This window comes from Hyperolius riggenbachi, chromosome 10 (genome assembly GCF_040937935.1).
Source record: "Hyperolius riggenbachi isolate aHypRig1 chromosome 10, aHypRig1.pri, whole genome shotgun sequence".
Classification (NCBI taxonomy): Eukaryota; Metazoa; Chordata; class Amphibia; order Anura; family Hyperoliidae; genus Hyperolius; species Hyperolius riggenbachi.
In genome coordinates this window covers 224,211,156-224,224,935 of record NC_090655.1, presented here as the reverse complement: position 1 = coordinate 224,224,935, position 13,780 = coordinate 224,211,156, and the positions used below count along the sequence as shown (strand labels likewise).

The 13,780-nt window shown below is 43.2% G+C and overlaps 2 protein-coding genes across 4 annotated transcripts in view; one reads left to right on the top strand and one right to left on the bottom strand.

Annotated features, from left to right (window-relative positions):
• LOC137534627 (oocyte zinc finger protein XlCOF8.4-like) overlaps nucleotides 1-13,780 on the top strand; it is a 174,229-nt gene that overhangs the window by 88,974 nt on the left and 71,475 nt on the right. The window lies entirely within an intron of this gene.
• The window catches only part of LOC137534626 (NACHT, LRR and PYD domains-containing protein 3-like), a 107,118-nt gene that overhangs the window by 44,248 nt on the left and 49,090 nt on the right, over nucleotides 1-13,780 (bottom strand). For all 3 annotated transcript variants that reach the window (XM_068256220.1, XM_068256219.1, XM_068256221.1), the window contains exons 4-5: nucleotides 6,248-6,286; nucleotides 3,371-5,060 (exon numbers count right to left, since the gene is read on the bottom strand). In XM_068256220.1, the coding sequence (XP_068112321.1) occupies nucleotides 3,371-5,060; nucleotides 6,248-6,286 (1,729 nt within the window). The remainder of the gene's footprint in view (nucleotides 1-3,370; nucleotides 5,061-6,247; nucleotides 6,287-13,780) is intronic.

Here is a 13,780-nt window from a genome sequence, read left to right as displayed (position 1 = left end):
ATTTTCACTTCAGTCCCTCTTTTAGGCTATAGTTTGTGGAACCAAAACTCACAGAATCCTCAAGATTAGCCTCATTGGATTCAGCATCTCATGACCATTTTTGATTATTACTGTATACATAAACTTATGTGGGTCTTTAGAATCTGTGAAGTACAAATACACTTTTAATTGTTCCTTACATGTGTTCAGAGTGTGAGTGATACTATTGAAATTCTGTACCCTACGTTGCAATTTTACAACATCCTCCCCAAAAGTTACTAAAATGTCAAAATAAAAAACAAAAAAAAAAACACTGATTTGGGCATCACAAGCCTCCTATAACAACAAGTGAAAGGTTGAAAAAAATGTTTTAAGTTTTTTCTATATTTGGGTCTCTGAGGGTTAAGCACAAAGTGGCGGAGATGTTACCAAATCAACAGACGGCAGAAAGGATGCAGCACTTGCACAACAAGTTGGCAAGTATGCATTACAGTGCGTTTAAGGGTGATGTCACAGCACAACGGAATAAAGGTGCCACTGCCAGTAATCTTCCTCCTTCTCCCATGTCCATGCAGGCAAGGACAGGACGCTCTAGCGATCTCATGGTGATGTCGGACATGTGGACAGTCTTTAGTCCAACGCCTCGCCTTAGCCCTTCCGGATCCACCCTCCACCAACTCCTTGACCGGCAGGTAGCCGACTACCTGACCTTAAGTGCGGATATAGACACTCTGAGCAGCGATGAACCCCTGGACTACTGGGTGCGCAGGCTTGACCTGTGACCAGAGCTGTCACAATTTGCCATCCAACTTCTGACTTGTCCTGCCTCAAGCGTCCTGTCAGAAAGGACCTTCAGCGCAGCTGGAAGCATTGTCAGTGAGAAGAGAAGTTGCCTAGGTCAAAAAAGTGTTCAGTACCTCACCTTTATCAAAATGAATGAGGCATGGATCCCGGAGGGCTACAGCCCGCCCCAAGACTAAGTCAGACCCCATACACAGCATCTCTGCCTGCATGCTGTGTGACTGCCTGCCCAAATACTAAGTCGGTCCCCACACAGCATTTCTGCCTGCAGGCAGCTTGACTGCATTCTCCACCACCTCCAACATGGTCCAGGACTCCACGTGGATTCCTGAATTTTTAAGGCCGCTGCTAGCAGCGGCCGCTAACAAGAACAATAATAATTTTTCTGGTGCGTGTACATGCCTGCCTAATTTTTCTGGCTGCACTGTGGCTGACACAACAAAACAAATGGCCTGTACATGTGTCAATAGCCCTTCATGATCATTACCTTGCTGCGGTGAAGGGGCTTGCGTATCACAATGAAGCAATGACCTGTATGAGTGTGTTGGGGGACACATCTGACCCAAGATAAAAAGGTTGTTGCTTCATTGTGGACAGACCAAATTCGATCAGCTGGACAGTCACTGTTGTTCTGTCATTGAGGCACCTCAACCCAACCATATGGGCTTGAAAAACGCCATCACCTGCACTCTCTTTGGCATGTATCCCACTCCATCATGCTCCCCTCCAGGTGTTAGACCCCTTGAAACGTCTTTTCCATCACTTTTGTGGCCAGAAACAGTGTTTGTAGTTTTCAAAGTTCGCCTGCCCATTGAAGTCTATTGCGGTTCGCGAAGTTCACGCGAACGCAAACTTTTGTAGAAGTTTGTGTTCAAGGTTCACAAACCTAAAATCGGAGGTTCGAGCCATCTCTACCCCATGCCTCTACATATTTGCAGGAATTTGTTAGGTGAGTGATACCCCTGCCTCCAACCTTACTTACTATTCGAGCACACATCCTCTAAAGCCACACTATCATCACATACTTCTTCTTTGTTCCATCTTTCACTGCCAACTTGATGGAGCAGAGTGGTCTGTACACATGGATAACAAGTTAGAACTCCTAACTGAAGAAAATGTGCAGAGATATATCATACACCACCATCAGGAAATGCAGCTTACTTAGCACAGAGAGGAACACAGAGAATACAGGAAATAACTATCCCATAAAGATCATCACCACATTTTACATACAGTGACATCTTGTGGTTGTTTTAATATACTGCAGTTTAGCTAATAATGTTGTTACTACAAACACAATGTAGGTCTTTCAAAACGAATGTAGCATACCACCACTTTCACTGAAATCCTCCACAACCTCTTAAAATTATGCCCAATGGTCACATAATGTATAATAATAATCATCATCATCATCATCTTCATAATTTTTCATTGCCCCAAACTATCTCACACTCACCACTGCATGGACTCAGCAGGGCTCAGGGAAGGGTCTGCATGAGAGTTTACTGAGCCATCTCTCACCTCTCCTCTCCCAGCTTGATTCCTACTCAAATTAGTTTTCAGAAGCACCACAGACAAAAAGCATATAAAGCCATTAAAAGTAAAGATAATGCTCAGAGTTGATGCTATCGGTGTATGTGTTTGACCCCACTTTTTGTAAGGCAACTAGAGTAAGGCAGTAGGAGAAGGCAAACAACTAAAGCAATATGTAATAATTATAGGCTTCTGGAGTTCTGCCCGACTACATAGGGGAGCAATACTGTCCTATTTTTGTGACTGAAGATACAGTTTGACAAAAAATATATGAATTGCTGAAGCTTTTAAAGGACAACTGAGGTGAGAATAGTACGGAGGCTGCCATATTTATTTCCTTTTAAATGATACCATTGCCTGGCAGTCCTGCTGATCACTTTGGCTGCAGTAGTGTCTTAATCCCACACCTGAAACTAGTATGCAGTTAATTTTGTCTGATCTGACAGACATGTCTGAAACACCAGATCTGCTGCATGCTTGTTCAGGGTCTATGGCTTAAAGTATTAGAGGCAGAGGATCAGCAGGACAGCCAGGCAATTGGTATTGCTTAAAAGGAAATAAATATGGCAGCCTCCATATACCTCTCACTTCAGTTGTCTTTTAAAGTGGACCCAAATTAAAAATACAAGATTTCAGAAATAAAATCTATCTTCTAAATTATAATAATAAATAGCAGCCTTTTTCAGCTGCATGATGACAAATATAAAATATTTTACATTTATTGGAGGAACCCCTCCCTTCCTTTCATATTGCCGGGACAGAATCCGGCAGACTGGTGGAGTAAGAGGTGTCCAGCAAAGGAGGAATTGCTAAAGGCTGCCACCTGTATAACCCTAGCTATGAAAAGAGAAGGGTGAAAAGCATGCACTGTAATGCTCTTAGGCTTGTAGGAGTGTTAATTTGTCTTTGTATGTGTCAGAGTGGTGCAACTAAATATTTTTAATTAAAAAAAGGTTTAGTTTGGGTCCACTTTAACATAAACTGAAAAACAAAACATCTAAGACAGGCTGTGTTTCCTAATGAATCCCTTTTTCTTTTCATCATTATAGATACTTACCGAACCTGTGAACACTTGGGTAGAGCTGAAACCAGGACAGCCCGTGTTTTAGGGCCTATTCGGCAATCCAGAAATAAAACTTTGTGCCAAGTTCTGCTGTTCTTCAAGCAATAAGAGAGAGCTTTGTAGTCAAAGTCCGGTCTTGAGTTGACCACTGTTATTTCTGGAAAATTAGACATCACTCTTCCAATCAAGTCCTCATCCTGTAACTCGTATAAATACTTTAATTTCTGGAAAAAAGTGAGGTTTGTTTCCAACCAATCTCTCAAAATAGGACTGAACTTAAATGAATAATTACTGCACCCCAATGTTTTCACTGTTTCTTTTAGATGTTTTTCACTTGAAAGACCAAACAGGAATTGGACCATTAATTCCAGATGTGATTTATTTTTTACTTCTTCTAGTATTTTTTTCACATCTTTCTTTTTGGTAGATATTATTGAAGAAAATTTTGCTTTGTTTCCAAGCACATAAAAAAGGGCTGCTAAGAACTCTTGGACACTCAGGTGGATGAAACTATAGCAGGTTTGGGTTTCAACGTCTCTTTGAAAGATGTTCTCATTTAGAAACATAGAGTCGATCTTTGATATGGAGAGTTTATGTCTTTTAAGGTCACTTTCCTCAAATAAGATTTTCTGACTCCAAACTCCTTCATTGGCCAAAGCACACACTTTCTTAAGACATTTCATTACTGGTTGGTTGGAGTTCCTGCAATGAAACTTTATTAAACTTTTCAGGTAGAGCAAGTATATAGATGTAGTTGTCTTACAGTCCATCTCACGTTGTGTTTCCACCATCTGCTGTTTCAATACTGTACATACAATCCAGCAAGTTATGGGGACTGCACACATGGTGAAAAGAGTATCATTGTCCTTTACTGCACTGAGAGCCATCTCTGCTTCATCTTTCCTATGAAAGAAATTGTAGAAAAACTGCTCACGGTCCAGCCCTGTGAATCCCAGAATCTCCACATATCGAGGACATTTAAAAAGATCATTCAGCTGTTCCAGTGAGTAAGGCCTGGTGGTAATAATCACAGAAGCTCCCCAAAGACTTAGTTTTCTAAACATACTATTTAAAATGATTTCTTTGTTGGCCTTTTGAAAAGGATCTTCACAAACCTCTGTATCACCAAGGGAAGTCCACCTCAGTTCATCAAAACCATCAATGATAAAAAGCAATTTTGGAAAATCACTTAAGATTGACTTGATCAGGTCTCTTTCCCAATCTATATGGCATATTTTACATATGAGACCTGCCAGGCTTGTGTCACCATTAATGGTGTTGAGTTCTCTACAACTTATGTAAAAAACAACACTGAACTTGTCTTGGTAAAGATTCCCAGAGGCCCAGTCCAGCATGACCTTCTGGGAGGTCATGGTTTTTCCAACACCAGCAGGTCCTAGTAGAAGAACAACTTTGGGCGTAATTCCATTCTCATCTGGGTCAAATAGATAGTCTATGGTGATTGGTGAGTATTCACTTGAAGCCCGTTCCTCCATTATCTGTAGATGTCGTTGACCAAGGCACATTATTTCATGTTCTCGCTCCTTCATGTTCCTCTGCTTCTTTATTAGCAGTAGTTTAGTATACCTCTTCTCTAGATGGACCATCTCTCCTAAACAGGCATTTCCATCTTTGTGGCACTGATATCTTTCCTTCATAGACATTGAATACTTTTTTCTGCAACCTGTGTGTGATCAAAAAATAAAAATGGAATATTAGCAATCATTTTCTACTATATTTTATTTACAAACCTTAATTCTACTTAATACTTATTCTGTACAGCACATTCATGTTTTGACTTACCTAAGTAGAAGGAAACCTCTAGATGGCCCAGACTCCAGAGGCTTTCCTGTCCTTCTCAACCCTACTGGGATTGGTTAGGTTTCTCTTTTAGTTTGTGGCTGCACACTCTTATATGTACAAGCACAGTTGTATTACCCATGCATGAGCAAGGCTACACCTAGGCAGTATGCACCAGTGGCTTCGGCTTACTGCACATGCGAGCCATACTCATGCGTGTGCAGTACACACGCGCTTAAACACGGCGCGTATGGGCATGACAACATATAGGATATGCTCTTGTTGGGTAGATTCAAAAGGACCCTGCACAGCAGTGGTGAACTTGTGGATGGATTGGAAACCCTTTGGGCTATATCCTAAGGCTTCCCTCTAATTAGGTAAGTATCTTTTTCTTTTATTAAATATGCCATTTTGGCTGAAAACCTAGCCTGCGTACCATAGTCCCCTGGATCTTTAGTGACCACGACACCCAACGGAACCGTGAGTGCATGGTTCTACTCCTTACATAAGTCATCATGTGCCATGCGTCCTACCTTCTTCACGCCTGTAGCATCAGACGTATCAATAGCCTTTAGGTCTGCGATGCGTTTGGACAGCACTTATCCCCAAAGATGCAAATCACAGAGATTCCAACTGCAAAATAAAGTCAATCTACATCCGATGGCTGGACAGCACGATGCAGAGCTAATCTCATATTAAATAAAACCAGCCACTGTATGTCAAAGGCTAAACAATCTATTGTCAAAATGTTTTTCTATAATAGTCGGACTCTGTAAGAGCATTGAAGCCATCCCAAACAATATACCGTAACTTAGTATATTTGATTATCCTTAAAATGCTACAATATACTCCAAATGCATAATATCATTCTTGACACTTTAAACCATATCAGTACTAGGATGAGTTCAATGAATTACGTTTACTGGTTAGTCTCAGGATTCTGTTTTAGTTCTGAAGATAGAAACTGCCAGCACAGAGAGCAGAGCATTCTCTGAAATAGCTTTTGGCTTAGTAAAGCAGATTTATGAGGTTAAAAGTTTTTTTTTTGTATTGATTTGAAAATGTACGTACCCTCCAGTCTGTTCCCCAGTGAACTTCCATAGACTCCATCTAAAACAAAACAGAAAAAAAAGCAATAAGAATGTAATTTTAAAGCAAACCAGTGAGATTGTCAAACTTAAAACTACAATACATAACCTTAAAAAGCTTCCCCCATCCTTATCCACCATGCCTTTGTGGCAATGAAACCCCTGAAGCCCGTGAGCATGTGGCCAAACAGCACCGGCACAGTAGCACGGACCCGCTTCAGCTTTTGGGGAAGAAGCCAAGCACGATCAGGTCTTTGCTATGCATGGGTGCAGATGGCTAGTGCATGCACAGTAGCACAGTCCTGGTTGTGCTTTGGTGGAAAAAGCCAAGCCTGATTGGGTACATGCTACTGCACATGCACAAGCCGTCAACAAGGTTTTGTTGATGGTTTTGTGGAGGGGACTGAACTGGAACAGGCTGATGAAAGAGGACGGGGGAATGTAGCACCGAAACCACGTGCCCCATAGCAGCAATTGTATGTTGTGTGGGGTGCGTAAAGGTAATTCAGGGCTCCGGTGGCTGCAGGACCCCGAATGACAACTCCCTCCAAATTGCAACAACTCGGAGGAGGAATTGTATTTAACGCCGCTGGGGAGTTTTGCGGCAGCAAGGGGAGCTGCCATTAGCTCTCCCGGTGCCCAACTCGCTAGCAACCCAATAATAGGTACGCTGGGGGAAGACTCTGGATTATCCAGAGGCTTATCTCTATTGAGGTAAGTACCCCTTTGGGGCACTTTTTTCCCTACAGACACACTTTAAGTAGCATTTATGATCTGAAAAAATAAATCTGGCTAAATCTTTTTAGGTATTTTTGAATTTTTGTTCACAGAAATGTTTCCATGTTGTTTAACCACAATGCACAAAACAAGGAGTGGAGCTATCCTCAGAAGGTTACTATATTAATCGTCCTGACATGAAATTTCAGGTTTCTTTGGCCTACATTTTTCAGCCCCTTAAGGTGCCCATACATCAGGCGACTTTGGCGGTCAGTTGACCAACCAATTCAATTATTATCGAATTGGTTGAAAAATTAGTGCTGCCAAGTACAGGCCCGACCCATGATGTGACCAATTTTGGCCCGAAATTGGTCATGTTAGTCAATCGCGCCTAAAGCAAGATGTTGGGGACGAAGTTGGCTGATCGGGTGTGCGACGCTGCGGCGGCCTATTTCGGGACGAGCGACAAAACGACGAACCCCCCCCCCCCCCCCCGCTGCTGCCCCCAATGTATAAATGTGCCCCCCCTATGTGTGCATTTATACATTACCTGTCCTGTGTCAGCTTCCGTGTGATGTCCGTAACCTCCGGGCGGCTCTCTGTACACAACACTGGCGCATAACGTCATCCAGAGGTTACGGACACCATGCGGAGCCTGACATGGGACAGGTAATGTATAAATGCACACGGGGGACCACATTTATACATTAGGGAGGCAGACGCCAGGCAGACGCGGCGGGTTCAGCCGATTCCCTGAAGATTTCATGCTGAAATCGGACGGGAATCGACCTGCACTATATGGGCAGCTTTGACCAGGAGACAAATTTATCTCTAATCAGATTTGATTAGATAAAAATGTGTCTCTTTGTCGAATCTGCCCATAATCTTCTGATATATGGGCACCTGTACCTACAGAAACAAGTACAATTATCTGTTTGCTCCCCAGAGTGCAGAGGCATAACAAGGCCAAACAAAAGAACTGGTATATACTGCTCCAGAAAAGTATATGCAGGAATAGCTCAGCGCAATATGAAAAAACAAAAAACTGCCATGGAACTACAAAGCTCAGCTTTCGGGCTCTGACAAAAAGCAATGATGAACAACAAAAAACAGTTGGAACTTTTTGTTGTTCATCCAGAAAAAACATGTCTAACCGTGAGTAGACATTGTGGATAGGAGAGTAATATGTATATTCCCTCTGCATGGGGTTGGGAACTAACTAGACATTCACTAAATGAAGATCTATAAGTTACGTTCTAAAAAAATTCTTGCTAAGAAAGATGAAGTGCAATGACCCGAAGAGGTATCCAGCTTAGGATCAACCACCCAATTGAAATCAACTCTCAGAACTACACACCCCTCCTTAAAATCCCCCAGAAGCCTAAATATGTTTCTGAAAAGGTGGACTGTTAGTCGTTGGGGGTGTATATATTGGCAAAGATAAAGATATACACCTAACCCAAACTGTCCTCCTGCACAGACACCCTACGTGTCACCTAACCCTAGCCACCCACACAGACACCATTCCCGATATATCACCACCATTCCCCTGCACAAACACCCTACCTAATGCCTAACCCTAACCACCTCCCCCATGCCTAACCTTAGCTCCCCCCTCCCCCCCCCCAGCAACAAAAAGTAATTGCAGGATTGAGCAATAATTTGGGCACCCACAGCTCCTAATAAACATTTGGAGCTGGACCCAGTGCCCACTATTTATCGGGTATCACAGGGGCCCGAACTTTGCCTTAATGCCACTATTTCAATGAACACCTACAGTGGCGACCCAAACGTCTACCGATAGCAGGCACCCAAATTTCCTGCTTCCGGTCAAACCACCAGAGCAGCCCACAGATGAGTTGACAGAGAAAGATCAGATTATGCATGTAAACCAGTGTAAATCTTCAGAAGAAATGTGGGAGAATTTGCAGAAAGTGCATGAGAGAGCAAATTCAAGCAATAAACTCTGTCTAATCAGAAAGCTACACTTTGCAGCAGATTCGACCATCAGATAGATTTCTGTCAGATGCCTGTCAAGTTGAACCTGACAGGAATCTATTTGATGTGTGCCATACACTAGGAACAGATTTCAAATAGATTTCAGAATGAAATTTCTATTGGAAATCGATCTAAATGCATTATTCGACCATTAGATCCAATGCAACTCTATGGGTCATCGATCTGCTGCCAGCCGATCGACCTAGATTTTCCATACTGTCAGATAGATATAATTAATTGAAATTGATCAAAATCCACCACAAATCGATCAATAGATTTGATAGAATCGATGGCTGAAATCGACCAGTGTATGGGCCCCTTTAGACCAAACTGGTGAAAGATCAAGATAAGCAGGATTACATAAGACAAACCCAAGAAATGGTTGAATGACTGAGAGGAAATGCGGAAGATGTAAAGGATTTCCATACTGCAGCATTATTACTGAGCAATCTTACAGAACGTTTTAAAAGTCTTGTTACTGCACTTGATACACGTCCAGATGATAAGCTTAGTCTTCAGTATGTCAAAGGAAAGTTGGTTAAGGGGTTTAAGTAGCTTACCAGCTGTCAACAATCCAAATTATATGATGGCACAAGATTACAAAACTGGTCAGGAAGGAGACAAGCGGCACCTTTTTTTCCTTGTGTTTGATTGGCTGTTGACCAGCACACGCACATACAAACTTTTATCGGGGTTCCCATGGTCTGGGCCACGTATGTAGGGTTTTTAACCCTTTTATCTTTTTTTAATAAATACTTGCTTTTTAAATAAATGGTTACACTTAGAGTTTGCCTTTTTATGCTAACATCCTGGTTACTGGATTGATTCCTTTGGACCTCTGGCATACCGCTGCTTGGTTCTTGGATTGATGAACTCGATACATACAACGTTATGATGTAGTTTATTGACAGCTGGTAGGCCTATTTTCATCTTTGGGTGATGGTGACCACAGGAATACATAAAAGCTCAAGTACAACTACGGTGAAGTTGTAGGATTTCAAAAGCCAACTCACATACATTGGCCAGGCCCAGGAATTGAACCCAGGCCTACTGCTCTGTAGTAGTATCCTAACCATTAAACCACCAACACACTACAATGCTACATGCTTAAGCCAGCCTAGCATGTACCATTGTGATATATCCAAGAGAAAAATGAGCTTGCTTAGGGAATTGTAGGATTTCAAAAGCCAGCTTACATACATTGACCGGGAATCGAACCCAGGTCTGGTGCTCGGTAGGCTGCTATCCTAACCATTATACCACCAACACAACACACTGCAATGCTACATGCTGAAGCCAGCCTAGCATGTACCATTGTGATATACCCAAGAGAAAAATGAGCTCTCTCTCTCTCTCTAGGACTTGATGCCATTGAACTGAATTTTCAGCTTAAAACCATCAATGGATACCGGCAGAATTTCACAGGCAATTTCGGAATTCTGACAGATTGAAAAAGCAATTCCGTTCCGACCAAACGGAATGGAATGACCAATTTCCGCCTAAAATTGTGGAAAATACAATTCCGCGGAAAGCGGTGACAATCCCTACTAGAAAGAGAGAGAGAGAGAGAGAGATAGATGAATCTACATGGCTATCTGGGGTTCTCTTCGGACAACTGTTGAACACAAAAGGCAAGGCCATGCCTGGGTTGGCTTGAACCACCAACCTTGCAGTTAACAGCCAAACGTGCTAACCAATTGTGCCACAGAGACTGTGTACCACAAAGACTGTGCATGCAGTTGCTGTTGAATGATTTTATGGGGATGTATGTGTGTCTTTTGGAGCGAGGAAGTAAGTCTGCTCCAAGAAGTTTCAGCATGTAGTGTTGGTGGTATAATGGTTAGGGTAGCAGCCTACCAAGCACTAGATGGGTTTGATTCCCGGCCAATGTATGTAAGCTGGCTTTTGAAATCCTACAATTCCCTATGCAAGCTCATTTTTCTCTTGGATATATCACAATGGTACATGCTAGGCTGGCTTCAGCATGTAGCATTGTAGTGTGTTGTGTTGGTGGTATAATGGTTAGGATAGCAGTCTACAGAGCAGTAGGCCTGGGTTCAATTCCTGGGCCTGGCCAATGTATGTGAGTTGGCTTTTGAAATCCTAAAATTCCCTAAGCAAGCTAATTTTTCTCTTGGATATATCATAATGGTACATGCTAGGCTGGCTTCAGCATGTAGTGTTGGTGGTGGTATAGTGGTGAAGAGAGCTACCTACCAAGCACTAGACCTGGGTTCAATTCCCAGCCAAGGTATGTAAGCTGGCTTTTGAAATCCTACAATTCCCTCGAAGACGAGACCCTCCACCCTCAGGGAGAGGGAGGAAGGAGGAGGGGAGAAGGAGAAAAAGGACTAAGGGAACAGTCAATAGGGTCTATGGGCTACCATATAGCATAAAAAGGGTCCATTTGCGATTATTTTAAGCGCTGGCGGAATCTGTGAATTCCGGCGGAACAGAATTTGCTCTTTCTGATCATCCCTACTTGCCGTTATCATCATTGACTCATATTTGTTGCTAGTTCTAGATGCCAGCGGGTGTTTGCGGACTGTTGTGCGTGTGCTTTGGTGGATGAGTTTTGACGGGTTGGTCATCCCATGTGATTTTTAACTGTAACATTTATATGATTCTTTAAATAAATTTTGATACAGTTGTGCTATTCACTAGTAGTTTTTTTTTATATATTTGTTGTGATAGTTTTGTGCATTGTATATCCTATTTCTTTAATACCCCACTGCCAACTCTATTGATTATTGAAATAGTTAACATACACCCATCCTATGGATCTGAGTGAACTCTTGAGTGAACTCGACTTGCCTAATCTCCATGCTCCCATCCAGTGACTGACTAAGTATTACCTTGTACTCATACTGTGCTGCGTGATCTGGTTTACATTATTCCTCTATTGTCTTATTGCTGTATGTCCCCCCTAAATATTGTCTGTAACCTTAACTAATGTCCAGCGCTGCGTATAATGTTGGTGCTTTATAAATACAATAAATAAATCTGTCCCGTTGTGGTATGAGACTGGATCCTCTATGTCTCGCCAGTCTTGATGGAAGAAGTGCTCAAGCCAGGCTTTAAATTCCTCCATATTCTCTTTAGTGAGGAGAGATCAGACACATGTCCTTCTCTTAATCCCCTTCAACCTTTGTCCTGGAGACGGTCTGCCTTTTATGAGCCGACTCTTGCAGTGGCAAGTTCCTTGGCAGGGAAGAGCCCTCAGAGTCGGCCATTCCCCCAAGAAGCTATGGATGCTTCCAGCCTGGGTGGATGTGCACAGTTTAGACTTAGACTTGGTACAAGTCATGCTCACAATTGTCAGCCAGCCAGGTTGCTTGCTGCTAGACACTGCTAGGAGCAAGAGAAGGCTGGATCATGCACTGGGAGCTCTCACACCACACATCCTAATGCCACCATCACTAGACCACACCATTAAAAAACATTCATGTGTAAACTGATTTAAAAAAAAAAATATTCTGCTAAAAGCGCATAAGAAACTTTACCTGAGCTGGATCATAGTTTCTTTCAACTTGCTATTTATTTATTTTGCTGAGTTCAGTCATGAAATACTGTAAGCAATATTATTTAATTTTTTTTGTTTTGTTTTTGGGGTTTTTTTTGTAGAAAGAGGAGAGGAGTGTAGAGAGTGGAGAAGAGCCTCTCTTTAACCACTTCATCCCAAAGCGGTTTTTACCCTAATGGACAAGAGCGATTTTCATCTTTCAGTTCTCATCCCTTTCATTTGCCAATAGCTTAACCTCCCCGGCGTTCTATTGAGATCGCCAGGGAGGCTGCGGGAGGGTTTTTTTTTAAATTAAAAAAAAACTATTTCATGCAGCCAACTGAAAGTTGGCTGCATGAAAGCCCACTACAGGGCGCTCCGGAGGCGTTCTTCCGATCGCCTCCGGCGCCCAGAATAAACAAGGAAGGCCGCAATGAGCGGCCTTCCTTGTTTTGCTTAGATCGTCGCCATAGCGACGAGCGGAGTGACGTCATGGACGTCAGCCGACGTCCTGACGTCAGCCGCCTCCGATCCAGCCCTTAGCGCTGGCCGGAACTTTTTGTTCCGGCTGCGCAGGGCTCAGGCGGCTGGGGGGACCCTCTTTCGCCGCTGCTCGCGGCGAATCGCCGCAGAGCGGCGGCGATCAGGCAGCACACGCGGCTGGCAAAGTGCCGGCTGCGTGTGCTGCACTTTATTTGAAGAAAATCGGCCCAGCAGGGCCTGAGCGGCAGCCTCCGGCGGTGATGGACGAGCTGAGCTCGTCCATACCGCTCAGGAGGTTAATCACTACTAATCACAATGAAATGATCTATTTCTTTTCACCACCAATTAGGCTTTTTGGGGTTGATATTCGTTTTCAGTAATTACCAGCAGTGCTCATCCGGACTCCGGATATCCGGATTACCCGGATAATCCGAACTTTTTTCCCTATCCGACTCGGATCCGGATTCCTGGGCCAAATCTGAATAGCATTATCCGAGTTAACTCGGACATCAATCTGAAAATCCGGAATCCAGCGGATACTAAGGTCGGATATCCGAATCCGGGTACTGTAACTATGGAGATGACATCCATGACGTCATTGAGCCAATCAGAGGGCTCCCAGCAGAAGCCCTAGCAACCAATCACAGAAGGGAACCCTGGCCAGCCCCTCTTGACCTCATTGAGCCATTCAGAGGGCTCCCAGCCTAAGGCCTAGCACCCAATCACAGAAAGGAACCCTGGCCAGGCCCTCCTGTATAATAAGGAGGGGTGCCATGAAGAGAAATCTCGTCCTTGCTTGTCACTGCTCACTGAGAG